Raw genomic sequence first — 27273 nt, 5'->3', positions numbered from 1 at the left:
TATATAATATGTCACCATATTCGGATTTTTCTTTTTTCTTCTTCTTTTTTCTTTTTAGTACACCAAGTAAAAATAAAACAAGGTGTATAATTAAAAACCAGTCTGTACTTTCCTGTGTGTGTCTTAGTATCATTTTAGTATATTTATGTCTCTTTTGTTTTAGTGTGGAGCAAACAAAACAAAACCAAATTTACTATATTTGTGTTACCTCAATTGAAGCATCTGGTTCTTCAGGAAGGTGTAAAAGAACAGACATTTCTTCACAGGTTTTCCAATTGGTCCACATCTTTAATTTGCTTTTTGACATCAGACATCAACAATTAAAACACAGCATTTGGCAAAACGCAAGGATTTGGCAAAAATGTGCACTAACTGACTCACTCATTTCAGTAAACAGGCAGAAAAAAAGTTGTTTCTGGAAAAAGGACACACATCGATTGGATCTCACTCGTTGTATGCATCTTTTTTGAAGACGACATTAAAGTCCTCCTTCCAGTGCTTCACTGTAGCTGTGATACATTAGCTGCGTTTACATGGGCAAAAGTAATCGGAATAAACGTGCGATCAGAATAAAAATCCACCATGTAAACATGCCGTTTGGAATACTCTGCCCCGATCAGACTCATTCTGATCAAAATTTCCTTCAGATCGAGATAGGTAGGTTATGCCAATTGTTGATCCGATCTTGCCGCAAACAATTTATTCAGATTGTTGGTCACTACTGCTCTGGCTTTTATGCGTAGACGGTGTGGCGCTCCAGAGGAGGCTTTGGAGCATGAAGAGGACCGGCCGGCTGCTCCACACAGGCGAACCATGTCTCTGAGCAGAGCAGCCGGACTCGTAGCTTCGTGTTTGCGAGCAAGGGAAGGATACGTTGTCACGGTGTGCGCTCCGGAGGACGCTTCTGACCACAGTCCGTCCGGCTGCTCTGCCTCCCGTGACAACTGTGTCTCCAAGCAGAGGAGCGGCTTTGGGACGGTGTGTGAGCTGGCAGAGGCGGCTCTTGAATGCAGAAATGCCGCTTCGCACAGTCCTGAGAAACCGCGACAACAATCATGTGAATTTGTGTTTCCAATCATGTCCGGACAAAATTAAAGGCTGATGTTATTCCCACATATTTACGGCCAGCCAAGATTCACATTGCAGCATTGACCGCATGGATTTTAAGTGCATCCAAGGCTAAATGTTGTTGGCACATATTAGCCTAATTCCAACCCTTCTTCCGGGTCCGTGCTGCCAAGAATAAAGTGCTGGCCGCACATATTTAGAAAATTATGAGCAAACAGGCACTTAATAATAAGCATAACAATGGAATTCAATATTTCTTCTTCAACAGCCGTTTCCGGTATTTTGGACAGTCCTGTGCATGACAAAATGATTTATTCTGATCGAAAGTGTGGTGTATGTGAACGTTTGTTATAATCGGATACAGTTTTCTGGGCCAATGTAAACAGTTCAGTTCTAATCCGATTTTTGATCCGATCAAACACATTTTGCACATGTAACCACAGCTAATGACTTACTCAGACGATGGCATGGCAGGAGTAAAGAGTTTATATCAAGAAAAAGATGAAAGAGACAGACACAAGCCAAAGTCATCTTAAAATAAATAAAAAAAGATGGTTTTCCAATATGACATAGGACTATACGATATAAAACCATGAGCAGAAGTTTGCTAGTTACAGACTGATTGCATGACAATTTCTAAACACACACTATTTCTATCAAAGATGGCAAAAAGCACAGAATTTTTTTTAACCCCACACAAATAAAAGTGCTTTATCTCTGCTGCATTTTGTCACAACTTGTTTAGTCACGTCAAGTCAAATGGATCATCACCTGATACAAAAAAACATGTGCAATGTAAAATTAAACATTTCTGTGACCATGTTCCTAAGGATGACAACGGGGAGGCGGACCTCCCTATTTACTTTGATCTTGTTAGCTGATTTTATCATTACTCACAAATGTGCAGTGGATTCACATTACCGTCCTGAAAACACCTGCAGCTTAAAAGGATATTTGAACATTATAAAATATGTACAATAAGCTTTGTTCTTTCTAAAGGCTGCCATTTTGAAACTCTTTCTGCTCGACCAGGAATGATCTCACTCATATCTGTCCAGATTTCAAATTTACAGAGATCCCATTTTGACTAGTAGAGACCAATTCTTGAAGATGTGCATTTGTTTAATCCTTCCATTGCTGGTACCTTTGGCCATTAAAAAAATAAAGAAATACTATTTGAAATTTGAACAAGAAACAAATTAAATTTTCTATTAATCTTATCAAGATGTGGGGAATCAGGGAAAAATTCTGCATTGCCACGGAGCTTTGTTGCTCTTTTCAGCAAAATCAAACATGCTAGACTCTGTCAGTCCTGCCTTACAGTGTGGGGAGTTTTGTATCAGGAACAAGGATGACTTGTTTTCTTTACTGCTGGACCTGATGTGGTGTTTTGCATGCTCATGACAACCACAGCTCGTGATTTCCTTTTACCATTTGAAAGAATTTGCAGCACATTAATCTCGGCCCTCCCAACAGTTTTTGTAAATGGCTGCATTTCGAAATTTGCAAGCAAAATGGGTCCTAAGCATTTAGGAGCATTTAAGTATAAACCTTAATTATGACTGGCAATAAAGCTCACTGGTGGTGTTTGTTGTGCAGTGTACATCAGTGAATTTCTCGCAGTAATAGTCATCGCTGTCTGGTGCGTTTAAGTAATGTCAGAAATGCACCAGAAGCTAACAAGCTCTGACTGAACACCAATCAAAATAAGCTACATTTTAATCAACTGAATGAGGATCCCGGAAGTGCTTGTCTAGGATCCAAATGCAAAAGTTGCATATGAAAAAATACCCATTAATGTGTTGTAAAAGCTTATTTTCAATCATTTAAAGTAACTAAAAAACAAAGTTTCATAGCAGTTGTAAAACTTTTCTTTTCCAGAATTTTTCCCCTTTGTCTAAAAAAGACTTAGTGTCGGTAGCTATTGCTGTGATATGGAGGTGCAAAACCCAAAACAAAAATAAAAGTTACAGCAATTACCTTCCCAAAACAGATACAAAAAACACAAAAAACAATGTGTTTTTTTGCTCTGAAAAAAAAGGCTATTTTGGATGCCCTAAATCATTTAGGGGAAAAAAAACACACAAAAAAATCCAGTGTACTTTTTTTGTTTGTTCTGTAAACCACTGAGAAGTGGATAAGAAGTCCAGACAACTGTACAACTTCTACTTGCAGCTGTTGACTTTAAGACAAATGACAGAAAAAATATTGACTGTCAGACTTGCTTTTCTTTTTATGAAAGTTTTTCCAGCTAATCAAGACTCATTTTAACTCAATTTTAAATGAAAATATATATTTGATTTATGTAAAAATTGAGGTTTTATGAAATGACAGCACAACAGAATATCATTATTAAAGTTAGTCACACACGAGTTGTGCTCATTTAAGCAGATTTTAGCTTTTTTTTTTTAAATTAGATGTGCATAATACAGTGTAGATGGAACTATTTGGTATGATAGTCCACATGGGATTCAAGTGTTATGCAACACATTGACTGTGAAATTAACATTGCACACCATGACTAAAGAGTGACCTGCATCCCACAAGAAAGAGTTTGGGGGAGTACTGGGATATTGGCTGCCCTGTATCGTTTGCATTAAGTGATAAACAATTTGAACTTGTATATACGGTATCTAAATGATCTGTATAGACTGGCTAAGTGATGCAAACACATCCCTCCCCACAAAAAAAATAAGAAAAATAGCTACAGAGTTGTAAAAATATGTACATGACACAATTTACCTTCACATTAAAGTTTAGTGCAATGCATAGGTGATCGCATTACTAGCACAGATGGGATATTCTTTTCTTTATCATAATGCTTCTTTTATTTTTTACACATACATCTTTTATTAATATAGCAGTCTTCTTTTTCTAAAATAATAGCTTTTTTTATCCATGCTTTGTACCACTTCAGAAAACGTGAGCAATAAAGCCCTTTGAGGCTCTACTCGCCCCAGTACCACTTGTCAAGGCTGTAAAAGGCTTTGTACTCTTTGTGCCTTCTCAAGTAATCACACGCCAAGCAGGTGTGCTCTGCCCAGAAGTACGCTTTCTTTACTTTGAAGTGCCGTCGCCACTCAAAATACCTGAGGTACATTACCTCATTCTTGTCTAGAAGTAGAAGGTACTCAGCCAGGTCCTTGGGTGAATTGAAGTCATCTACGTGGATGAAGGCATCTCCTGGAATGAAGTTTTCATAGTTCTGCCTTGGTGGACCAAGAACCACTGGCACTGTGCCCACAGACAGTGGGTTGTACAGTTTCTCAGTAATGTAGTCTTTGTGGATTGAGTTCTCAAAAGCTAAGTAAAATTTACAGCTGGCCATGGTGGGAAAGTATTCTTGGTCAGAGATGTACTCCCCAAAAGCTTGTCCATATGCATGAACTTCAATGTGTTTGTACAACTCATTGTAGTATTTCACACGAACATGATCCTGGTTCCAGTTGCTCACAATCCAGCAGATCAGCTTGTTTTTGCTGGGTGGCACAAAGTCCTCCTCTGTCTCTGCTGCTACGATTGATCCATAAGGCACTTCGATGTTGGAATCCTGACGGTAATTGAGAGTCAGATTGAACAAGTTCTCAATTCCAGGTAGCTGCGACGAGTGAGAAGGTGACTCCAGGTTCATCCACACCCACTTCTGAAATGATGGCCGCTGGAGTGGCGGTAGATTGGACAGGTCACTGGAGATGTCTCGGTGATGAATGATGACCCCATCTGATTTGTTGTAGAGGTTTCTGTCTGCTGTGATGAAGCAACCTTCAATGTTAAAGAGAGAGCTGCAGACACTCAGGTCATACGTTTGTCCGAAGGGCCAAAGCCAGATAAGAACAGTGGTTACATTTTTATCGCTCTTGGTGGAAAAGAGGTTTTTTACCCGGTCAGTGGAAACCGTTGACTCAACTGGGCCATATAACCAACTGGTCGATGGCTTAAAATACATCAAAAACACAGTCACAAAGCATCCCAGAATAAAGGTAGTGAACAGAAGGGGTCTTAGGATTTTGTGAAATGTTGTCGATGACATACTCTGTCCTAAAGAGAGAAAACCATCAAGTCCTAAAAAAAGGATTGAACATCAAAACCAGTCCCCTAATTCATTGAAAGCTGTGATTTGGTCAGAAACTCAGCTTTGATGGCTCTATAGCAACATTGCTTTATAAACCAAGCTTTGACTGTGTGCTAAAAGTCACACAAAAGCATATTTCTTTGAGGGGGTATTCAGGGGCAACCAACAGCTGGGTTGTTCCTCACAAACTAAAAAGGTCACAGTGAATACGTGCCTCTTTACTTTCCAGAGAATATTGGTCCTTAATGATGTATTGATGGTGAATTTTATCTTGAAGCAGCAGGTCCTCCTGATATCTCTTCCTTTAGATGGACAAAAAAGAGAATAGAAGAATTATTGTCAGGCAAGAGTTAAAAAAAAGGACAAAAAGAGCAATAAAATGGCTGGAGTTTGCACATAGATTGTAGTTGCTTGTCACAAATGAATGACCTATTTGGTTAAAGAAACACCTGACAGGGTCTATGAAAGAGATCGCTCAACATAACAGCATAATATATTACTTCTTTTAAAAGGGAATTTGTTTTGTACAGCTGTGTACATGAACCCATTCATAATGATGGAGTCACTTTGAATAAACACAAGCATTACATACAAAGGCTGGAATTTAAAGATTTGTAGCCCACTTTTTTGTCTCACAGGTGTCTCTATGTCAATGGTAAGGGTTTGGCTGTAATGTGCTGAGCTGTTTAATTCAACAATAAAGTAAATGTATCAAATCAAATCAAATCAAACTTTATTTATATAGCACTTTTCCTCTAAAAGGCTTAACACAAAGTGCACAAAAGGTAGCCCTGTAACAATGGCTAAGCAATAACAATTGTTTGGCTTAGTTGATTTAAAAGGAAAATTGTTCTCTAAATTGTCAATTAGTCTGAAATAAATGGATCAGAACAATAACAATGCATAGTAGTTTTGCAGAACAATAAAATATAGAAACCTCTAATGCTACGGCCCGAATTACAGTATATCACACCAAGTCTTTCATATATCATAATAGAGCTGTAACAGAGCAAAATTTGTGAAATTTGTGAAATTTTCACCGCTTCACCATTTCACCCCAAGCCTCTTCCAACTGTGAGAACATGCTTTAGGTAGTGACAGCCTATTGTGAACACTGTATGCTAAAAGCGCATTCAAGAATGGCGCATTCAGCACACTTTTGAACACGCACCACATGTCCGGTGTGTACAGTACACAGCATAAGAAGGCAGTTGAGCAGAGTTGTCTTAGCTACAGAAGGCAAAGGACCTTCTCCAGAAGGAGGAGGAGGAGTCAACAGTTGGTCTCACCGTGTGGAATGAGTGATGACGGCTGCTGTTCTGAAATCTCTGTGAGGATTCTGGAGATTCTGGAAGGATCTGTCTGTTGCACTCTCTGTTTGAAATGTGGTATTTCATCTTTACATCTCTTTTGAAGGTCATCCTTGCAGAGGTCCACTCCCCAGAGGAGAAGGGAAAGAGAAAAGTGGAACAGCCAAATAGGAACCTCTGTTGAAGGAATGTTCTTTCAGCCCCTTGAAGGAAAGACAGAAGCAGAGACCCAGTTACTTTCAATTTGCCGAGTAACATTTCTTGGGTGTGGGCGAGTTAAACAAGATATTAAGACAAACATGTGATTATAACTTGTTGTGCTTTATTGCTCAAACTTTATTTAACTCATTCACAAATGGTTGAAGGAGAGTACGTATCACAAGTCAAACTTAAACAATTTGACCGATTTTTGTGCACCATGTACAACAGAAAATCAACTTGAGGTCAGTAAGCACAACCAGAGTTTGCACTTATACAGTAGGGCATAAGACTATAGGCAGATTTCCTATTTTTGAACTAATTCAAGGATTTTAAGTGCGCCTCATGATTAGAAAAATACATTAAGGGTCACTAAATCAGCTCTAATTGGATTTTGGTTAGTCAGATTTACAAACTTCTGGTCAAGATGAATCGTAAATGGTCCTTTAACCACATCTGCTGCAATGAGATGATCCTTCGTGACACCAGCTATCTTTTATTTTAAAAGTTTCAAAAGTTATAATCTATTTCATGTTTAAAAGAAAGGCTATTTTCTCTCTATGAACATTTTATTTATGCCAAAAAATAACAAAAGCTCATTTAAATTTGTCATAATAGTAACATTAACATAAATATTAATCAGTGTCTTTCTTTTCTAAAGGGTGACACAAGACTTCGTGGCTTTTACTGGGTTGTTGTCAGTGAAAAATTGAAAAATTAACCCTGATTGCTGTTTGAGTGTTGAAGATTGCAGAACTCTGATTTAGGGGGTACCTTGTAATATCTGAATGTGTTCCTTTGGCACATGTGTGTGGAAAGTGATGTTACTGCAAAAGTTGTTAAAGCATTTTAATAAAATTCTGTTGACATTTTGAATCTTTTTTATCATGTTTGATGGTTAATGGACAAAGATCAGAGTACAGATTGAGCTGCTGTAACGCAAGATAATTTCTAATGCCCTTCTGGCTTCTAGTAAAAAAATTGCTATTATGGGTTTAATCTAACCTGGAAATCTAAGCTGCTACAAAAAAAAGATTTCTGCAGCCATTGCAAATGTTTTTTTTTTACCGCATTCATCTTTATTATGTGGCACTGTTTATTGCAATAGTATTCAGTAATAGATATTACAAATATTAGTCGAAGTAAAAATTTCTGTATTTTCTGCAAGTTTGTCACTTTGCCCACAAGATTTGCACTTGGATAGGAAAAAGAGTCAAATTTAAAACTTAACCTGAAAGTACTTTTTTCCCCCTCTGAAGATCCAGTGTACTTTTCAGGAACAAACTACACTCCCTTAATTGATTTTGGCCGACTCTGCAGTCTACTTTGGATCTGTGTGGACCAAACTTCATTATTTTAAAAACTGAAACCATTCATCACTTTACCTCACGTCAGCCTTGATGTATCAAACTAAGCCAATATTGCACAAGTGATGTATCTGTTTTTAGCATCAATCCCCTTTGCCTGCTTTGGTCAAAATAGGGTTGAGCACAGGTGTTTCTTTTTGCTTACGTGTCCTTTCATCTGGCAGTTATGTTGCTTCGCCCTTAGTTATTTCTTCCTGTTGTGTTTACTTCTTTTTAGCACCATGAGTGTGGGAAGGGGAGAGGATGATGACACCTGCGTGATGTACAATGTTTAGCGTGTCAAAATAAAAACGCAGAGTGCGTATTGTCACGTGTCGCTGCCTTTATTGCAGTGTTGCTGCAGCGTGTGTCCGCCACATATAACATACCGGTCCGTGAGAATTTTGCCAGACATCAAACCAATCCGTGGTGCAATAAAGGCTGCAGACCGCTGTTTTAGAGGACCTTCTGAACCCATGTCAGTGGGTGTGGTAAGCATCTGTTTAATCTTTAACTAGTAAAATCCACATGTGGGACTACTGTGCAGCTGGACTATCAACATTGTGTGATCATGGAATTTGGGGACCGCAGAACTTTTTTGCATTCACAAAACATATTTTTCTTTTTTTACATTTTTTTTAACATATCTTGTTTTTGAAATCTTTTGCACAATGGAGTTGCGGCTAAAATTTGTACAATGACAATAAAGCTATTCTAATTCATTCTATTCTACTTTATTCCATTCCATGTTGACTTAAGAAAAAGTAGAGGTAAGCAATTTTTTAAAAGAGACCTTTGTTAACAATGTGTAAGTTAAAGCCGTTAGGCTTTAACTTGTTAAATCAGGAGAGTTCAAACTCTGGGATGTTTCAGATTGATAAATGATTACTGTATTACAAAACAAAAAAAAGAGTAAAAAAAAACACTTTTTTATTGCTTATAAGCAAGTAACAATTAAGAAAACCTTCCAGTTAGCTTATACTAAGCCTTGTGAAATGTAACAAATAGAGATGCAATGATACACTTTCCCCAATATTTGGTTCAATTAGGCCTGCACAATATACCGCAAATTTATCGTTATCGCGACATCAAGCTGTGCAATATGCATACCGCAAAAGACGGCGAAAATCGCAATAAATGGTTACCTTGACCCTTGTGCTATCCTAGGCACTTTAACATTGGGAGTTGGGTCATCTAGACCCACTAGACAGTGCTCTGAACCTCTTTTCTTCAATGATTTGTGATCTTCACTGGTGTCCATGGATTCCATGAAATCTTTCCACCTTTATCCACCTTTGTCATGGTAGGGAGAACACGTCAAAGTAAGGGGGGGGGGGGGGGGTCATCTAAGATAGCACAAGGGTTAAATGTGCTAAAACAAACTCATGACAGCTTGAAATATTGAATAAATGAAATAAATCCCTTTATGCATTTAACCAATCGGAAGGACCCGTTTACGCTGTTGATCAATCAGATGAGCCCTTTTATGTTTGATGTTTGCCTCCTATGTCGACAAGGGTCATTTGGAGTGTAATTTTTATACTGTTGCATTGAAATGGAAATGATGTTTTTGGTTGGTTTGATATTTGTTTATATACCGCAAATTATATTGTTATCGCAATATTAATGACAAAAATCGCATATCGCGAATTTTCCTCATATCGTGCAGCCCTAGGTTCAATGGTGTAACATACGTTTTGGTTTTAAACTGAGAATTGTGGCAGTCCTAGGTCCAACACCATTCAAACCTGCAGTTACTCAATCAAGCAGTAAGTCAGAATATGTGTGAAATTGTGTTTGCAAAGTGTGGACAAATCACTGTGCAATAAGAGGACAGGTGGGCTTAAGTCTGCACTGTTTTAATTCCAAGAAGATGTTCTTTAACTTTAACCCAGAACCCAGATCCAATTTTTCTTAAAATAAAATTATGTCTATTTTTACCACAAACCAAGTGGACCACAGAATCCATTTCTGATAATTTTCTCTTACACTGATGTCGCCATTGATAAATAACGGCTGTTGTTTACTGTGAATCGAAACATTTCTTAAATTTGTTGCAATATTTTTACAAAGCCTACAAAGTTCATGATTCAGCTTGATTTATCATTTATCACATTTCTTCTCAAAACTAGTTTCTTGGTTCAAAAATAACCTTACATGACTGCCGTAGTTTTTCAAACTGAAGAGAATTAGAACTTCAATCATCTTTACATTAAAACTAACTAAAACTGTAAAAAACTAGAGTTACTTTAAAGAAAAAATGATTTGTGAATTAATGTATTAATATCTGTTTATAAGTCAAGACAGATTCCATATAAATTATTTAAAAAAAAACAGTCTTAACAGATATGTGAATCACTAGATTTCAGTTTTACTGTACATTTCCCAGCAGCGATCTACAGTGAAAAACTGCCTTTACATTCTCTTTTGTAACACAAATATTTTGAAGAGGGTCTGTTTTTTTTCCTTGTAAATAAACATTGCAGGGTTCACAAAGCTGGAATAGTTTCATTCAAAACTGCACAAAGTGTGGAGTCAAATGTTCCTCTGCACTCAGCCCAGCCAGCCCTCTCTGCCACAAGGCATTTAAGAAGGTACAGTAGATTTTAAAGTCAAAGGTCATTTGGTACAACTAATTTTTTTTTTTTTTTTTTTACTTTTATTTACCCAGGAATTATCACATTGAGATTAAGAATCTCTTTTTCAAGGGAGTTCTGGGTAGTGGAAACAGCATATTACATTTACAATAAAAATGTCATTCTTTAATTGATTAATGATTTGTAATGACACCTAAAGAACAATTGTTGTCTAAGCACCAAGAGGCACAAACCTGCAAACGTGACCTGTCTCATCCGCGGTCACGTTAACAGGTTTGAAACCGGAGCCAACCGAAATCTAGCAGAAGGTAGAGGTTGCAGTCAATCCCAGGGTAAGCCAGTGTAAATGATACATCCCTAATTAATTATGACTAAATAGAAATAAAACATCAATCCATCCATCCACCCACCCATTTTCTCAACCCACTACACCCCTCCAAAGGCCACAGGGCCCTGTCCCGGCCACTGTTTGGCAATGGCGAGGTAAACCCTGGACAAGTCGCCAGTCTGTCTCAGGACCAAAAATCCTTGTCAGTGAATAATCATCCTAACCGTGAAGTACGTCACTTGATTGACACAAAGAACGGCCAATCAAACATTTTCTGACACATACGTCACTACACACATGTGTTTAACTACACTGACCTGGCCGTCCTGCCCCGGTGCCTGCTGCTGGTTTCCCAGAGAACATAATGTCTTCTGGAGTTCTGCAAACTCCTTGGTATCAAAATCAGTCTGAGCTCAGGGTTTCATCCTCAGACCAATGGCCAGGGAGAGCGCTACAACCAGGATCTAGAGACTACTCTGCAGACCAAGAGAGGCTATACTGTGGCTAATCCCCCTGACAGGTTGCTACTCCAGAATCTCAACTGTAAATAAATTCTTGGAACTTCTGCTACAAATGTATTTGTGGTTCTTACTGTATTTCTTTCTGCTTGTCTAAACATGAAAACATGGGGGGGGAAAAACATGCATGTAATTGGAGAAAATGACCACAGATGTCTATGGATGAACACCAGTGAAGCAAACTTTAAGCATTTTAGTAGAGATGTGATGTTTACAAGTGAACCAAATCTTTTGAACAGCTCATTAACATGAGATATGAAAATTTAGCCATAACTGGTTGGGAGCTGTTCTTTTTTTCTGCCGTCATCTCACACGTGGCTAGCTCTGAGTTGCAGCGAGTTGCAAGCGAGCGGGGGAGGAAGTGCTTTCGTCTGGGTTCTGTATCTTTGTCTTGACTTTTTCTGTTTTGTTAACATGTTTCACTGAGAGCTTTTGTGTGGTGCTCCATCTGTTTTTAAATTTTTTAATTTATGTGTTTAGACCATGAGACTACAATGCCCTCCATTGTGTTTTATTAGCTTTAAAGAAACATGCTAATGATTTAAATAAATAATGGGCTTGTTAATTATTTTTGTCATTTAAGTATGTGTTAATGAGATGATCCTATACTGTAAAAATTACTTTTTTTAACCACTCCTGACATTACACTAAATTAAGAGGCTTTAAAAACCCTCCAAAATGCACACATGACTAAGCAAAATAACGGTTACATCTATTGTCAGAACTGTTTATTATTAGAATAAGTTTAAAGCCAATATTCTTATCTTCTGGTGCAAAAAAGTGTCTACTTTCTGTTCAGAAGCAAGGTTCTTAAATTAGCCAACACAACTGTGTCATAATGATAACTGCAAGTAAATCTGCCGCAGCAGTAGGATCCTTTTTTTGACACAGTGTATTTTATTTTGAAAGGAACCTGAGTGATGAATCATAGTGATGAATGATGGACCTGTATGTGCTGCTGTCAAAATAAAATAAATCAAAATTTGTACGTGCTGAAAAGTAGAATACTGTTATATTTCAATTATTGTAAATATATAAATGTTACATTTCAGTAATGAATGGCCTACTGGCAAGAAAAATATAAATAAGTGTATTTTTATGAACGGGGAGTGGGACTTTGCAGCTCTCCCTCAGTTTTAATCAGGAAGAAACTTGACTAAATGATTCTTTTAGAGGTTGAAGACCCCTGGTTTAGGTGTTGCATTAATAACATAATTTAGAGTGGTTTCAACATGAATGCACACTTTTTATACAATAGTGCAGTGTTTTTCAACCTTTTTTGAGCCACGGCACACTTTAACCTTGACAAAAATCCCGCGGCACACCAGCAACCAAAAATTTTAAAAAAGGAGGAACTCTATAGTCTGTATTGATCTACAGCCCCTCAGCAATCTTACATGCATTTTTTGTGATAATTGTGGCATAAAAAGCTGGAAGTTGCAGCTGTTTTTTCTAAAAGATGTAATAATGATGATTATGTGTGATGATTGATGTGTATTCGTTGTGGTTTCAAGACGTTTAACAACGTCGGCTTATTGTGCGCTGAGACGCTGTCGCTTTAACACAATGCATCATGGGAGATGTAGTGCAAACAGCCGCCAAACGCAGACAGATAGTGTCTCTGGGCTTCATTGTTTTGTTCACATGTTCCACGGTCTGATACCAGATGCCGCGGAAAGCTACACCGCTAAAGACGAGCTTTAGCTGGTATTTTTGTTGGAACTAAACGACTTTATGAGCAGAATCGGAACAAGGAAGTGAGGACTTCAGCCACTTCTGATTGGTCAGACGGATGACGTGTGATTAAGCCTCCAAGAAGGATTGGTGGAGATAGTTAAAGGGGCGGGACTTTTCCGAAAACAGCTGAAGCTACGGCTAAATCGCGGTACCGTCATTCTTATCAAAATGTCTTTAATAGAATCAAATAAACACAAAGAAAAAGGTATTTTACAATCTTTTATATTCCTAACTACTCAGTGTTTTATCAAGGCCTGTTTGGATGAACAAAGAGCTGATATCCTGGAGATGGTAAATGTTTTTAGATCAGTTAATGAGGGCAATTTCCCACGGCACACCTGGCAATCTCCCACGGCACACTAGTGTGCCACGGCACACTGGTTGAAAAACACTGCTACAGTGATCTCACTGACCTCTCAGAGGGATGTAGCTGAATCCATATAAGACTTTAAGATCTTGTCCACACACGTCAAGTGAAGTTATAATTAATATTTCAAAAATAATTCAGTCATTTATTGGTGGGAAATCTGGGTTTGACACTAATCTCATTTAGATCTCAGCCCATCAATCCTCCCTGTAATCATTTGCAAGACTAAATAAATTAACTCCATTCAGGCTTTCTAAAAAGGGAATAAATAATAAAAAAAAACCAAATGAACCAGTCTTGAACGGCTCTTTGAAATGAACGGATCCCTCCAAAGAGCCTTAAATCTCATCTTTGCATTTCAGCTTTTTTGTTGTTGTTGCTAGTGCTGTATAACTCAGCACTACCACCTGCATTGATGACACCTGATATTTTCCTTTTTTTCCTTTCTTTTTTTAAACGAGGACACAAAGTAGCTGTCTCAACAAGTCTGTTAGTGATGTTATTCTCAGAAATGTGCTTACTTTTGCAGCTGTTTACAGTTTCCCTTCCTATTTCCTTGAAATCCTTAGTTAAAGCCTAGACATGAGAAGTCAGGTGCCATTTTCAATTCAAACCATTGTAGTCATAAAGTAATTTGAAGTAATTTGTTTTCTTAATTGTTTTTCATGTTCTTTTACTGTTTTGAACCTTTAGTTTATGGGAGCTGGGCTGCGCCACGGAAATGAAAACCTGCAGAGTGTGCCTAACAGCTCAACTTTCCAGGAACTCAAAAGGGTTGGGTTTTCTTGTTACCTGTGGATACCACAGGTAACACAGGCATCAGATGTTACATTAGATTTAGATGGCATTTTATACAGCTATCAGGAGAAAGGTGACTAAGAAAATCAAATCCACAGATCCATCCTTTAGCTCAGCTAAACTCATTTTTGTATTTTTCAGATTTAATTCAATTTTTTAAAAAAACTAGCAATTTTTTTAGCTTTTTCTGTCAAACTGATAGAAGCTGAGAGCCTCTTTCATTGGAAAGTTTTTTTTTTACAATGTGTGATTTTTTTTGGCACACAAGGTGAATATTTGCACTATCCTGGTTAGTTATTTAAGGATAATTTTTTTATTTTATATTTTTACGTTTTACATTATTGTTAGGTTTCAAACAGGAAGAAAGAATGGAAGATATGGGTAGGGGTTAAACATCCACATGAGCACAAAAAACACAAAACTAGCCACACACAATCATGCCGTGACACCATAAACACCCTAACCCACACACAGTCCACAAAAGACTGTGAAGCAGCAGTGGTAGTCAGGTTCTTCCAGATCCCCCATATGGAGAAACAGACAACAACGTCCACCTGTGGAAGCCACACCAGCCACCCAGAGACTGGGCCAAAGAGGTTCACCACGCCGCCAGAGACCCACCGGCCCAAGACAAAATGGTAAATAGTAAATGGTGTATACTTGTACAGCGCATTACCTTCCTTCAAGCCCCAAAACACTTTACAGTTACAGTACCATTTACCCATTCACACACCGATGCCGAAGACTGGCGCCGACCTATAACCCAACCCATGTTTTTAGCCAAATTCAAAAAACCTGTGCTGTGTTCTAGGACATAGCTTTTGCAAAGCTTGTGGACGGGATCATTGGCACGGAGCAACCCCATCCCATTTCCCGTCACCCATCTATTTACACGCTCTCCCGCTAACTTACAGCCCCTCACACCTCCAACCTAACATTACAGGTGCAAAAAAACAACTAGCAATATTGGAGCTATCCAGGTATACAGTTTGGAGCCAGATGAGGAAAATGAAGACGTACATGGATCTATTATGCAAGTGAATGCTTGGAACTGAGCGGAGCAGGGAACATAGTTTTATATCACAAATACGCTCTTTTTTTTAAACTGCGTTTTTCCATCTGCTCCTGATTCACAGCAATTTAAATAAAGACACACTCAGAAATGCACAATTTTCATCAGAGTGGGTCTGTATAAATGATATAGGAGTCATGTACAATCTTGAGCGAGTCAAGGGATTCCGTATGAATAACAATACTGATGTAATCTATTTCAGTGTGGGAGTGAGGTTGTTCTTAACACAGCCAAACAAGTCATTAGCATTTACTTGAATGTGAAAAAATGATTTATAGCCTTTCAGTAAGGAATGTAGGGCCTGAATCATTTGACTAATGGCTTTTGTGGCGTGGTAGATATTTAGCCAGAGTTCAATGCTTGCAACTATGTAGTTCATGAGTCACACCTGAGCACTCCCGGCTGTTCAGCCACAACTGTGTGAACGAGGTGTCTATAACATTTCAGTGACGCTCAGAATTCTGTATTAAAGGCGTTGATCACATTTTAACTAAAGCCTTAACCCTTGTGCTATCCTAGGCACTTTAACGTTGGGAGTTGGGTCATCTAGACCCTACAAGACAGTGCGCTGAACCTTTTTTCTTCAATGATTTGTGATCTTCACTGGTGTCTGGCACCAATCTGAATATTTGGATTTAACCCTTGTGCTATCTTAGATAACCCCACCCTTACACTGAAGTGTTCTCCCTACCTTGACAAAGGTGTATAAAGGTGGAAAGATTTCATGTAATCCATGGACACCAGTGAAGATTACAAATCATTAAAGAAAAAAGGTTCAGCGCACTGTCTAGTGGGTCTAGATGACCCAACTCCCAACGTTAAAGTGCCTAGGATAGCACAAGGGTTACAGGGCCTATCCAGAATGTGTCCGAAGTCAGAGCTCTATCTCCCCCTCTGGTCACCAGCAGGAACCATCTCCTCAGTTTTAAATGTACTTCATGTCAGTGCAGTTTCTGGATGCCACAAACCTGACTCTCATGTGCAATCACTTACAGTATACTTAAGCACTGCACTGAGTGAACTGTATTCAGCCCAGACTCTTCCTGTAAGGAGCTGTTCATCACTTGGTGATGTCACAATCTGAGGACCCACTTGTTTTATGAATTGGGATGGGCTGGTGCTCAGAGCGAAAGGTTTTAGACGAATGCTCAAAGATGCATGAATGGAGTCAAAATACTGCTTTGGGGTTGTTTTTTGTGAGGATGTAACATTATTATAGTTAAAAGCTAAAATTAAATAAATAAATAAATATTTTTTGGTTCGCCTGATATGGGCCTTTTAAAAAGTGCCATGAGGAAATATTGTAGAACTAGTTAATGTAAGCAAGCAGGTGGTAAATGGAAAGGCTAAGGAATCATCGATTGGCCTCTCTTCTCTCACCATGGCTTGTCAGTCGTCCTCCAGCCTGGATGTGGATTAAGCTGCAGGGAAGTGAAATAAAACCTTAAAATGTATTAAATATACTGGCAAACCAAGGACTGAGGCTTAGGATTGAAGGATTTTTTTTTTTTTAAGATTCCACAAATGTTTGACTATATAAAAATCCACAGATGGTGTCGATGTATTTATGGTGGATTTACACTAAAGTGAAAAGGTGAGACTCAACCTTTGGGGCAGAAAAAGCTTTTATTGTCCCTGCAGAACCACGCAAAGTATTGAAACATGACCTCGTCTGTATTTTTCTGATTTTTACCAAGCAAATGGACTGAAATGCATCAATGCCATTGAAACTGTTGACCAAACTCACACGACACCAGCAGCATAAAGACCTAAAAGTGAACTGGTTTCTGTTCCATGAGGAAAACATTGGTGCTGGTTTGTGGTTTCAAACAAATTTTATCCCTAAAATTGTTATAATTCAATTATTGTAAATATATAAATGTTACATTTCATGAATGAATGGCCTAATGGCAACAAAAATATAAATAAGGTGTATTTTTATAAACGGAGAGTGGGACTTTGCAGCTCTCACTCAGTTTTGGTCAGGAAGAAACTTGACCAAGTGGTTCTTTTAAAGGTTGAAGACCCATAATATAGAGTGGTTTCAAAATGAATTTCAGAAATTTTGATTCCATGTAGCCAATAGACAAATAAAACCTTTGAAATGAAATATATAAAAATGGTAAAAATATTTAATAAAACTTCATAATGTCTTTTAAAAAAAGGGGGAAAAGAGCTGTGTAAAAATGACATAATTCATGAAATCTCATTTTTTGCTGCCATCACACGTGTTGTCCTTTGTGATGCACTTGGTCATTTTTGCGTTATAGTGAAATAAACCCACCATGTCTCAATCCAAATGGTATTTTCCAATATCAATTATAACTGATTTACTTCATTTTGAAGGATTTTATAATGGTATAGGTTGATTTCATTGATCTGGTTGGATCATAGGAATATGAATGGATTCATCGATTAAGGTGATTAGTTGTTACAACCCTAATGACAACATAAAAACAACAGCCCACAGAGACCCACCATCTTCCTAACAACAACATCCATTTAAGTCATGAATCACAACTCTAAAAATGTCACCTGTGTTATGTTTTGTCCTTTGTGTCTTTGTTTCTGTATTTTTTTTTTTTTGTGGTCCTTTTTTGTTCAGGTTAGCCGCGCCTTCCCCTGTTGGCCCCACCCTCCTGTGTTTTCTTAGATTTGCTCACACCTGGCTGCGATTGTCTCACATGTACTCATTATTTAACCAATGCAAGTCAATGCAAGGGTGGGGTCATCTAAGATAGCACAAGGGTTACAGAGGTTTTGTTGTTTGTTCTGTGTTGGAGCGTCTTTTGTGTTTGGCCTTTCCGCTTTGACTCTCTGTTAATAAACCTGTTAACCCTGGTGCTACCTTAGATGACCTCACCCTTACATTGACGTGTTCTCCCAACCATGAAAAAGGTGGATAAAGGTGGAAAGATTTCAAGTAATCCATGGACACCAGTGAGGTTCACAAATCATTGAAGAAAAAAGGTTCAGCGCACTGTCTAGTGGGTCTAGATGACCCAACTCCCAATGGTAAAGTGCCTGGGATAGCATAAGGGTTAAAGGCTTGAATTTGTTTGAGTCTTCCTGCTCCTGTGTTTATCTCCACCAGCCACGGGTAACATTCTGATTGATTGGCATTCAACACGCAGCCTTCATTAGCTTCTATAATGTCCAGTGGTCTAAGTTCTGAATATTTTATTAATGTTGATGATGCTTTTACATAGTTTAAGTTTATTATATTACAAATTCTATATTGGAGTGACATATGCACAAAAGGTGGCCTCCTATATTACATAGTGATTAGAAATTTCAGAAATATTTATTGATCCAAGTGGTTTTTAAATTATGATGCTTTTTAAGTTTCGCGCTAATCGTTTTTTGGATCCATTTTCATTATGATTATGCCATTTTTAGCACACAAAAAAAACTGTTGTTTTCTAGTACATAGTTTCTGCAGAGTTACAGTTTTTCAGCAGAAATTTGCCTTAGATATGTGTGCAGAATGAGACAACCTCCACACCCCATCATTCATTTGTTTACTTACACTCTCCCGCTAGCTTACAGCCCTTTGCAGCCCCATCCTAACATTAACGGTGCAAAAACAATGGCAAACAATATTGGAGCTGTCCAGCCATGCAGTTTTGAACCAGACGTCAGGTCGGACGTGGGAAACAAGGATGTACGTGGATCTTGTCAGTTACAAGTGGATGCATCAGAATGGAGCAGAGCGGCTTTTGACTTGCCGTTGTAGCTTCTACATCACAGCTACAAGCATTTTTAGTCTGCTCCTGACTCACAACATTTTTACTAAAGAAATAGTCAGAAATGTAATTTTAAGCTGAATTTTCTTTAAAAATGTCTTGAGATCTCATATCATGAAAAAATGCCACAAGTACATGTGAAAAACACCAAAAACACAAAACACAATGCTCTGGGTCTTTGACAAAACACGGTATCACCTCCAAAGCTATTTTAAGATCACTGATTGGGAACCTTCTAAAATTAAGTAATGGTTACTGTAACTGATGAACCTTTTAGGTATCTATTTGCTGTCCGAGCTTCAGATAATGAGAAAAGCAAGAAATCTAAGGTCATGGTTCCTGTTTAATGATGCCCCCCCCTCGTGCACCTCTGCATCTTTACAATAAACCAACAGACACCCTGGTGCTGCCCCAGCACTCATTCACATTTTAGATAAAAGGGGTTTGGGTAAATGCATTGTGATGTATTCAGGACACGAGCACCGCATGGGTGAGTAGTCTGCAGAGCCACATTGGAGAGGACTGCAGGGGGGGATAGCTGCATCAGCCGCAGAAAGCCATGAAAGCCAAACAATCTTGTGCTGTTAAGGGCTGCACTGAAAGGGCCAAAATGAGTGCGCTTTGGTGGTCAGCAAATGCAGCTTCCAGGCTGCATCATCAATCAGATTTACTGCTGCTGCTCCTCCATCCCAGGTGAGGAGGAATTTCAAAGCCAGCGAGCAGTGAAGGTCACTTGGATGGAAACACTGATGGGGACATTCTTGAAAATGGTTCCAACACGATCTGTAATGAAGCTGCTAGGTGATTGAAAGCCCTATAGGTGTGCTCTGACTCCATCCTTATTATTTACACTATAAAAGGCATTTATGTGTGGAAAACCCCTCTGGGGTGTTGATTTTTTTAAATGCGTAAAACCAAAACAAAGAGATGGTTCGTTTTCTAGACGGGGATCGTTGATAATTAGCCGATTTAAGCGTAAAATCGTGGAGGAAAACAGTAGATTTTACTCACCGTCTCGACAGGCATGGATCAAAACAAGCCTTTCTTTTCCCCCGCAAAGGTCCCTTCCCCTTAGCGCTCAGAAGATGCGCTTTAAGTAAAAAAAAAAAGAAAAAAAGAAAACGCACACATATGTGAGTATACTATGCCTGCCGCAGCTGCAGCAGCAGCTCAGAGGAGCACGTCTGTCGTCTTGATGTGTGATGACACCTTGGCTAGTGTTTGGCTGCGCGCCGCATCCTCCCCTCCGCCGCACAGCGACGCGCAGAACGACGGCTCGCAGAGACAAAAACAGCCACGATATCAAACCTATCCGCGCTCTAACACTAAATCCACGGTTCGGCGTGAGGGGACGCCATGTATGTCAGGGGGGGTGGGTGGGAATATGATGCAATGCAATTCCCTGCTGGCCGCCCATGCGCTACCTTTGCGTTATTGCGGCTGCAGGATGTGGCGGAGCTCTCCAGTGCGTGGAATACCGAGAAGTGACTGAAACGGGCGTGTTTACGGCTCCCGTTTCACGAGACAGGTGAATAATAGCGGCTTCGAGGGATTCTCACTTTTTTTTACCCTAAGGATCAAAATTCTGACGTGGGAAACTTAAAAAAGAGGAAACATCCCATTTGGTTTGTGGTGACCCCACACCGCATGTTTTAAACCTAACAGTTGCAATAAACAGCAGTAATAAATCTACAAACACATGAGCTAATAGATGTAATTAAACCTTCAATAAGTTCATAAATTAATAATCAGCTGCTATATTAAGTCCTCATTAGGTTACAGACAAGTCGATTAAACATACACTTGAGTGCTAAAATAACCTGCAACACACAGGTCAAGCTCCAAAAAAGGTCAATTCCTATTTTATTTTAATGATAAATCATTACAGAAATCATAAGATGATCATTTTGTAATGCTAAATGTGTCAAGGAAAAACATTTTAAGGGCCAGAAATAATGAAGATCATTCTCATCTGACTGCAAATGTCCTTCATGTTATAGGTCAAAAATGGGACACTAAATTGCAAATTCCTCCTGAAAAGCTGTTGCATTTTCCTTTTTTTTCCACATAAAACTTGTTCAAAATGAAACCAGAAAAGCTCCAATCATTGGATGAAAAGCAAAAATGGAAAATGATTAGAGGTCTTTTTATCTGGCAACAAAACAGAAGTCTATTTTTCTCCAAGTGCCTCTTATTGTGTGTCTTGAAACAGACACAGTACTGTCTTGCAGTGAAGCCTCTTTCAGCTAAAATGTAGTCTGATCATTTCCTTTCAATCCAGTGGCATTTCCATGCAGCTGGGAGTGAAATCCAGCTAATTGTGGCTCAGAATTCACAGAAAACCGTCATTTTGTCCTCATCACAGTGACAGTATGATACTGGATCCAGTTTGCGTAATGCTTGGTGTCTCTTACATTTTTGTACACTGACTGTGTGACTCTTAGCTTAAATATTACTTTTTTTAGTCATTCACAGTCTTTCATGATAATATATGGTCCATGTTGCTGCATTTAAACTTTTTTCGACCGTAAACCATTTCTTAAAGTCGCTATAGTTTATGAACTGTGCGCTTGGTGGTGACACACATCGCAGAAAACAAAATCAGTCAGTGGCTCATGGATAAAAAAAAAAAAGACGAATGCATTTTTAACATTTGGAGCTGGTTTTATTTATTTTTTCTGTCTTCTTCCATGAAATAAGCACATTCTGGTCCTTCATTAAATGAACAGTTACATCCTTTGTGGTCTCCTTTGTGTAAAACTGCATAAATGCCAGTATTTCCAGAATACTTTATCTGCTTTTCTGCAGCTTCCAGCAGGTATCAACCTTCTATTTGTAATCAGGATCTACATTTGGACCACTTAGTCTCACTTTCTTAAAACTCTTTATGGCTGACAGATGCATAGATGACTTGCAATATAAACCAAGAGATTGGGTGCTGCTGAGCGCATCCTCTCCTTCTCAAATTGGCCTCTCAGAAGGTTTCTTCCATGTCTTTTGTGCTCAACATCCTCTGCTACTTAGCTTGCACACTTGAACATAAAATATGAAATGCCAAGACATTTTATTTACTTCAAATTTGATCAAATAGTGACTCTTATGCTTAAAGATAATTTATTTTAGAGTCAAATTTTCCGGTTCTCACACATCAGGAATAAAGTCCATCATGAAGCCAGATATGTGGTCGTGCACACTCTCCGTGACGACACACGGACTGAGAGAAAGACGGACGATTGTGCAGAAAACACACATTTTTGGATTCCTAACTAGAAGTGAACATATTCTTATTTCCGGACATTCTGCAGACGCCTCGAGATGCTTTATCTTCATGTCCACAGATCTGCATCAGCAACAGATTTTTGCAGTTTTTTGCAACACAAAACATGCCAGTTATGTGGGAAAGATTAAATTTGGTGAGATATATGTAAACAAGAATTCATCCAAGTACTGAAACAGAAAAACTACAACCAAAGTGAGGTTATATTATCTGCACCATTGGCTTTTCTCATAAACTGATTCATTATTGCAGAATCTGCAGGAGAAAAAAAAAAAAAACGACTGAAGGACTGCTGTGCTCACTCCTGCCATTTTCTGCGCTCGCTGCCAAATATTGCTGCCCACTTTCGGGTTATCTCCAGGTAGATAGTGGGTCTGTTGGGCAAATAGTCCAGATACAGCACTTGGCCCTTTTTAGGGACCGCCGTTTCAATCTGCGTCCCCTCGTGCCATTCGTTAAAGGATGTTATGGAGAGGAAATCCGGCCTGGCTTCTAAGGCGGCGCTCAGCGACGTCTCGTAGTATTTGCCGTTAATGCGGTTTCGAGTGTTCTGAAAGTTCCACGGTCGAATGCTTGTGTCAATGTAGCCCGGTCCCACACTTGGGATGAAAATCAGGTTGTTATCTTCGCAGAATGACTTAATGGAGCCCCAGTTCCTCTGAGTGGAGCCGTAAGAAAATCCGTTGGTGGCAAAGTAGGTGTAGAGGCCGTCGAAGCCGGCAGTGAGGATGTCCCTCTTGTGTTTCTCCTCCACGAGCAGGGCTATGAAGATGGCATCGTACGGGGTGTCCCTGATGCTGCGGCTCTCGGTGTGTTTCAGCAGTTTAGCCCACTGCTCGGAGTTCAGCAGATACGAGTCGTACACATAAAAAAGTGGAAGAAGTTTACCGTTGTTTGTTTGATACTTGAAAAATGCCGGATGCTCTCCATACCTGAGAACAAAAGATTGAAGAGGAGAGCCTTGAAACTGGGACAATCCAATGCATTTGTAGGAAAATGACAGCAATGCCTACTTGTCAATGATGTATTTGATGTTTGTGTACATGTTGACCTCATCTCTCCCTTTGTACGGCTCTATGTGAAAAGCGACCTGTCAGTGCATAAACGGAATGTAAGACATTGTTCTCTCCTCGCTTTTTTAAACTCATTACAAACAAAAACAAGCTTCCTGGAAACCTGCTGCTGATCCTCAAACGGACCTTAATGTGATATTTATGAGCCACCTCCAACAACAATGGCACAATGTCATCCAACGCCTCCCCGTTGTCATCTTTCAAGTCAGGAGGATACCAGGAAACAGCAATGACACCTAAGAAGAAGAAAACATGGGTGACAAACCCACAAACAACAATTCCAAGAGATACGCCATTTAAGAAACAACATTCAGGTTTCCACGCCTTGATATGAAGGATTTGTTCCATGTAACCCTTGTGCTATCTTAGATGACCCCACCCTTACATTGACGTGTCCTCCCTACCATGACAAAGGTGGATGAAGGTGGAAAGATTGTAATCCATGGACACCAGTGAAGATCACAGATCATTGAAGAAAAAAGGTTCAGAGCACTGTCTAGTGGGTCTAGATGACCCAACTCCTAATTTTAAAGTGCCTAGGATAGCACAAGGGTTAAGAGGCAAGTAATATTTTAACAATATGTGTAACTTAATTCATCAACATATAGCAAAATCAAAGAACAGAAGAGCCAAAAACGACATTTATCAGGGATGGAAGGAGATGAACAGGATGAATTTGGAGAATGTCACCTGAGGCGTGTGTGCAGAACAAGAGGTCAACCTTCTGACCTCATTTTCTTTGAAACCTCAGAGCTTTTCACTCTGCCCTTTCAAATAAAGCATCTTTGGCTCACACTGAAAGCCTTAGATCACTGTGAAGCCATGACATGTGACAACTTTCAGCTTGTAACAAATGACTCGTCTTACATCCACACATGGCCAGGAAAGGATGAGACCCTGCATCTACTGTCCAAATGAAAACAAAACAAAACAATCACTTTGCAGCTTAAAGTAGTGAAATCAGCCATCGTCATTCTGAATGCCAGAGTTTCTCACAGTGCAGCTGCCACTGAGAGTCACATGACTGTCATCGCTCGGGGGCTCCAGCATTTGTGGCTCATTTGGCAGCAAATACTCATTATTTAAAAAGAAAAAAAAAATCAAACAGCAAAGCTGTCCATATGCAAATGTCTGTCAGCTTCAAACAGAATTGTCATCTCCTTCTTAAACGATTGCTACCCAAAACCTGAACTAATTGGTGTCTCTTTTTAAACCCATCTTCAATTTATTTTTATTTCCTTTTCTTGTTTTTTCTAATTTTCTTTAGTTTTAGATTTTACTCCCTTTACATTATTTGCAGTTTTAATATAAACATTTTTTTTTTTTGCTAATTGAAACTATTTGGTACATTTTAGGATTTCAAGTTTCCTTTTAACAGAGATAAAAGAAATGAAAGCAAAGTTGGGTTCTTAAACAAACAAAAATTAAAATATATTTTCTTTCTGCCTATAACTTGTTAATTTATTTGTTTAAAAGGGAAATTTAAGGGTTTATAAAATAATCTTTCAACGTAGCATCAGCAATAAAAGATACCATTTATGCTTTTTGCGCTTGTTTTTTTAAATTAAGGCAATGTCATCTATAACTTCATGTCTGAGTGTGTTTCCAAAGCCGTTGCAATGATTCATCCAAACGCCAACCACAAGTGCTGAGAGCTGCGTTACCCAGCTTCAGGTTGGTCGCCATGGTTACGGGGAAAAATTTCCCGTTCAAAGAAATTTGGTCAATGAGATTTCTTCTTCTGAATTCTTCAGTCTCGTTTGTCATGACAGGCAAAACATAACCAAGAAAATTTTTATAAATTGAAAATAATTTAAGAGGATAGTTTTTGTTTTATTTTTGAAAGGAAACTTGAAATACCAAAATGGCACACGGACCTGAAATTTATATGTAAACAAACTAAAAGAACAAACGGATTTTGGATACTGAGTCTTGAAAGGGTTAGACAATAAATGATTTGATTCATTGCTTGTGCTTACATTTAAATGAACCCTAGACTTACCAATAGCTGCTGTACGCAGCTGCTGCATATGAGCTTGTAAAACAGAGGGGTCCTTGGAACTGTAAGCCCCTAAAGAGGGGTAGAAGTTGGAGCCAATGTCATCAGGTGGGCTGTGTCTTCCTTGTGGAAATCCTTGAGCCACTTTGGAGTCCCAGTGCGGCAGCTGCAGATGGTCCCAGTGGATGTATTTCCCATCAAACTTTGGGTTTCCGAACCATATATAGTAGAAAGCGTGGAGATAGTAATTTGGAGGAGGGAGCTTTCGGAGAATGCTTTCTAGTTCTGGGTCCTTTTCTATCAGAGCCGGGTGAATGATTTTGGTCTGGTCCTGTTTGTCGTTTTTGTCTTCTTGCATCTCCGGATGGTTCTTTCTTTCTTTAAACAGCTCAATGCCTCCTGAGTCGCTGGAAGGAGAATCCTCAGGTGTGAGCGTCTTTAGGATCAATACGACGACGAGTAGCAGCAGCACTAAAGCGATCAACGTGATGAAAGATTTGCGCCTTAACCTCGCCATTCTTCACTCACTGGCAGTGGCTCTCCATAGTTCATTGTTGGCACAGCAGTAAGAGACTGACGTTGCACACGATGACAGTCAAGTGTGGTCTTCAATCTTTTGCTAAAACCTGGAGGAAAGGAAACAAACAATATAAAAGTTAAACCAGAGGTAACTGTAATGCTGCTGCTGGTTCATTATTTACCTATAATCAGCCTTTTCTGTAATTTCTTAGAGAGTTATCTTTGCAAAAAGCTTAAAACAAAGTAGTTTTTTCATTTCTTCATTCCTTATTTCACAATTTAAATATATTTACTATATTCTCAATATGTTTTAAACAAGACAAAAATGTTCTTGAATTGTGAAGAAAGCTAATGTTGTGGTCAGAAAACAATCGATTCAATGGTTTTCAGCTGCACCACCAGCATCCATGTCACCATTCTGGTTCAAACCTTGTATTTAGGTTTTATTTGTAAACTATTTTCTACATTTGACGTTAAAACAACATATCTTCATGCTACACATTTGGTTCATTTGTTGTCCCTTTATTATTTGCATGTAATTTTTAAAAAAGGCTGAGTAACAGCGTGCAAGACAAAAATGAAACTGCAGAAAACAGGATGCCCTTTGAAACACCATGACATCATTTTAGCTTGATGTTGTTCCACAGCTCTACCTGCAGCGAACTTCAGACTTGTCAGCAGCAGTCAGTCCTGACAAGACTGGCATTTCCCTTCAATCCACATATACTCGAACATTTAGGTCGACTATATATCAGTATGACTTGGAAAGTTTAACACACCCTGTTTAAAGGTTCAGAGCACTCCTCGCACATTAATTTAGCTTCATGTGATGCACCGGATGTCAAAACAACCTGCACTTCTGGTTTGGTAAAAGAGCTAGGAAATATCGTAGATCTGTAGACACCTTGGACTCTCACGTCCCGGTGCACGCGCTCCACCCATTCACTATAGGAATCTGATGTCACGCGCAACGTCCTCTCCAATGACAAACCGCTGCAGTGCGGCTTTATCTGAATCAGACAGACCAACGTTGCCCCCGTGCGTTTGGAGGGTGTATTACATGAGAAAATTATTTTTTTTAATGTGTAAATTACTTGCCAATTCATTGTGCTCATATTAATCAAGCAATACCATGGTTATAATTTTTTATGACTTTGGTAAGATGTAACATAGTTTATAGCTAATGCAGAATTGCAAGTGAGAAAAGAAACATCTTGAAACTGCATGCGAAAAAGATTAAAACTTGTA

At 38.9% G+C, this 27273-nt stretch overlaps 2 protein-coding genes across 5 annotated transcripts; both read right to left on the bottom strand.

Moving 5' to 3' along the window:
- Window positions 1-267: 267 nt before the first annotated feature.
- Window positions 268-20547, bottom strand: fut9a (alpha3-fucosyltransferase). Of its 2 annotated transcripts, XM_011490108.3 has the most exons (4): window positions 20367-20547; window positions 20169-20247; window positions 6430-6653; window positions 268-5442 (listed from the first exon to the last, which is right to left on the bottom strand). In XM_011490108.3, exon 4 carries the CDS (start codon window positions 5096-5098, stop codon window positions 4016-4018), a length of 1083 nt encoding a protein of 360 aa, XP_011488410.1. In that variant the 5' UTR covers window positions 5099-5442; window positions 6430-6653; window positions 20169-20247; window positions 20367-20547; the 3' UTR covers window positions 268-4015. The 2 variants fall into 2 exon arrangements, with proteins under 2 accessions (XP_011488410.1, NP_001156559.1); NM_001163087.1 differs by lacking the exons at window positions 6430-6653; window positions 20169-20247; window positions 20367-20547 and having other exon boundaries at window positions 4016-5098.
- Window positions 20548-21800: 1253 nt separating this feature from the next.
- LOC101164688 (glycoprotein endo-alpha-1,2-mannosidase) lies at window positions 21801-26953 on the bottom strand. Of its 3 annotated transcripts, none has more exons than XM_020713581.2 (5): window positions 26930-26953; window positions 25510-26132; window positions 23634-23743; window positions 23448-23524; window positions 21801-23366 (listed from the first exon to the last, which is right to left on the bottom strand). In XM_020713581.2, the coding sequence occupies exons 2-5, from the start codon at window positions 26021-26023 to the stop codon at window positions 22733-22735; spliced, it is 1335 nt and encodes a 444-aa protein (XP_020569240.1). In that variant the 5' UTR covers window positions 26024-26132; window positions 26930-26953; the 3' UTR covers window positions 21801-22732. The 3 variants fall into 3 exon arrangements, with proteins under 3 accessions (XP_020569240.1, XP_004082533.1, XP_011488554.1); XM_004082485.4 differs by having other exon boundaries at window positions 26805-26945; XM_011490252.3 differs by lacking the exon at window positions 26930-26953 and adding an exon at window positions 26679-26918.
- Window positions 26954-27273: the final 320 nt, after the last annotated feature.

Source organism: Oryzias latipes, chromosome 22 (genome assembly GCF_002234675.1).
Source record: "Oryzias latipes chromosome 22, ASM223467v1".
NCBI lineage: Eukaryota > Metazoa > Chordata > Actinopteri > Beloniformes > Adrianichthyidae > Oryzias > Oryzias latipes.
This window is presented reverse-complemented; position numbering and strand designations above follow the sequence as displayed.

Bases quoted from the DNA above. Each gene is read 5' to 3' on its own strand.
- fut9a (XM_011490108.3), bottom strand. From the start codon at position 5,098: ATGTCATCGACAACATTTCACAAAATCCTAAGACCCCTTCTGTTCACT.
- LOC101164688 (XM_020713581.2), bottom strand. From the start codon at position 26,023: ATGGCGAGGTTAAGGCGCAAATCTTTCATCACGTTGATCGCTTTAGTG. The intron at 23,525-23,633 runs GTCCGTTTGAGG...ATGCACTGACAG, and splicing joins CTCATAAATATCACATTAAG to GTCGCTTTTCACATAGAGCC. The intron at 23,367-23,447 runs GTAGGCATTGCT...TTTTGTTCTCAG, and splicing joins ATCAAATACATCATTGACAA to GTATGGAGAGCATCCGGCAT.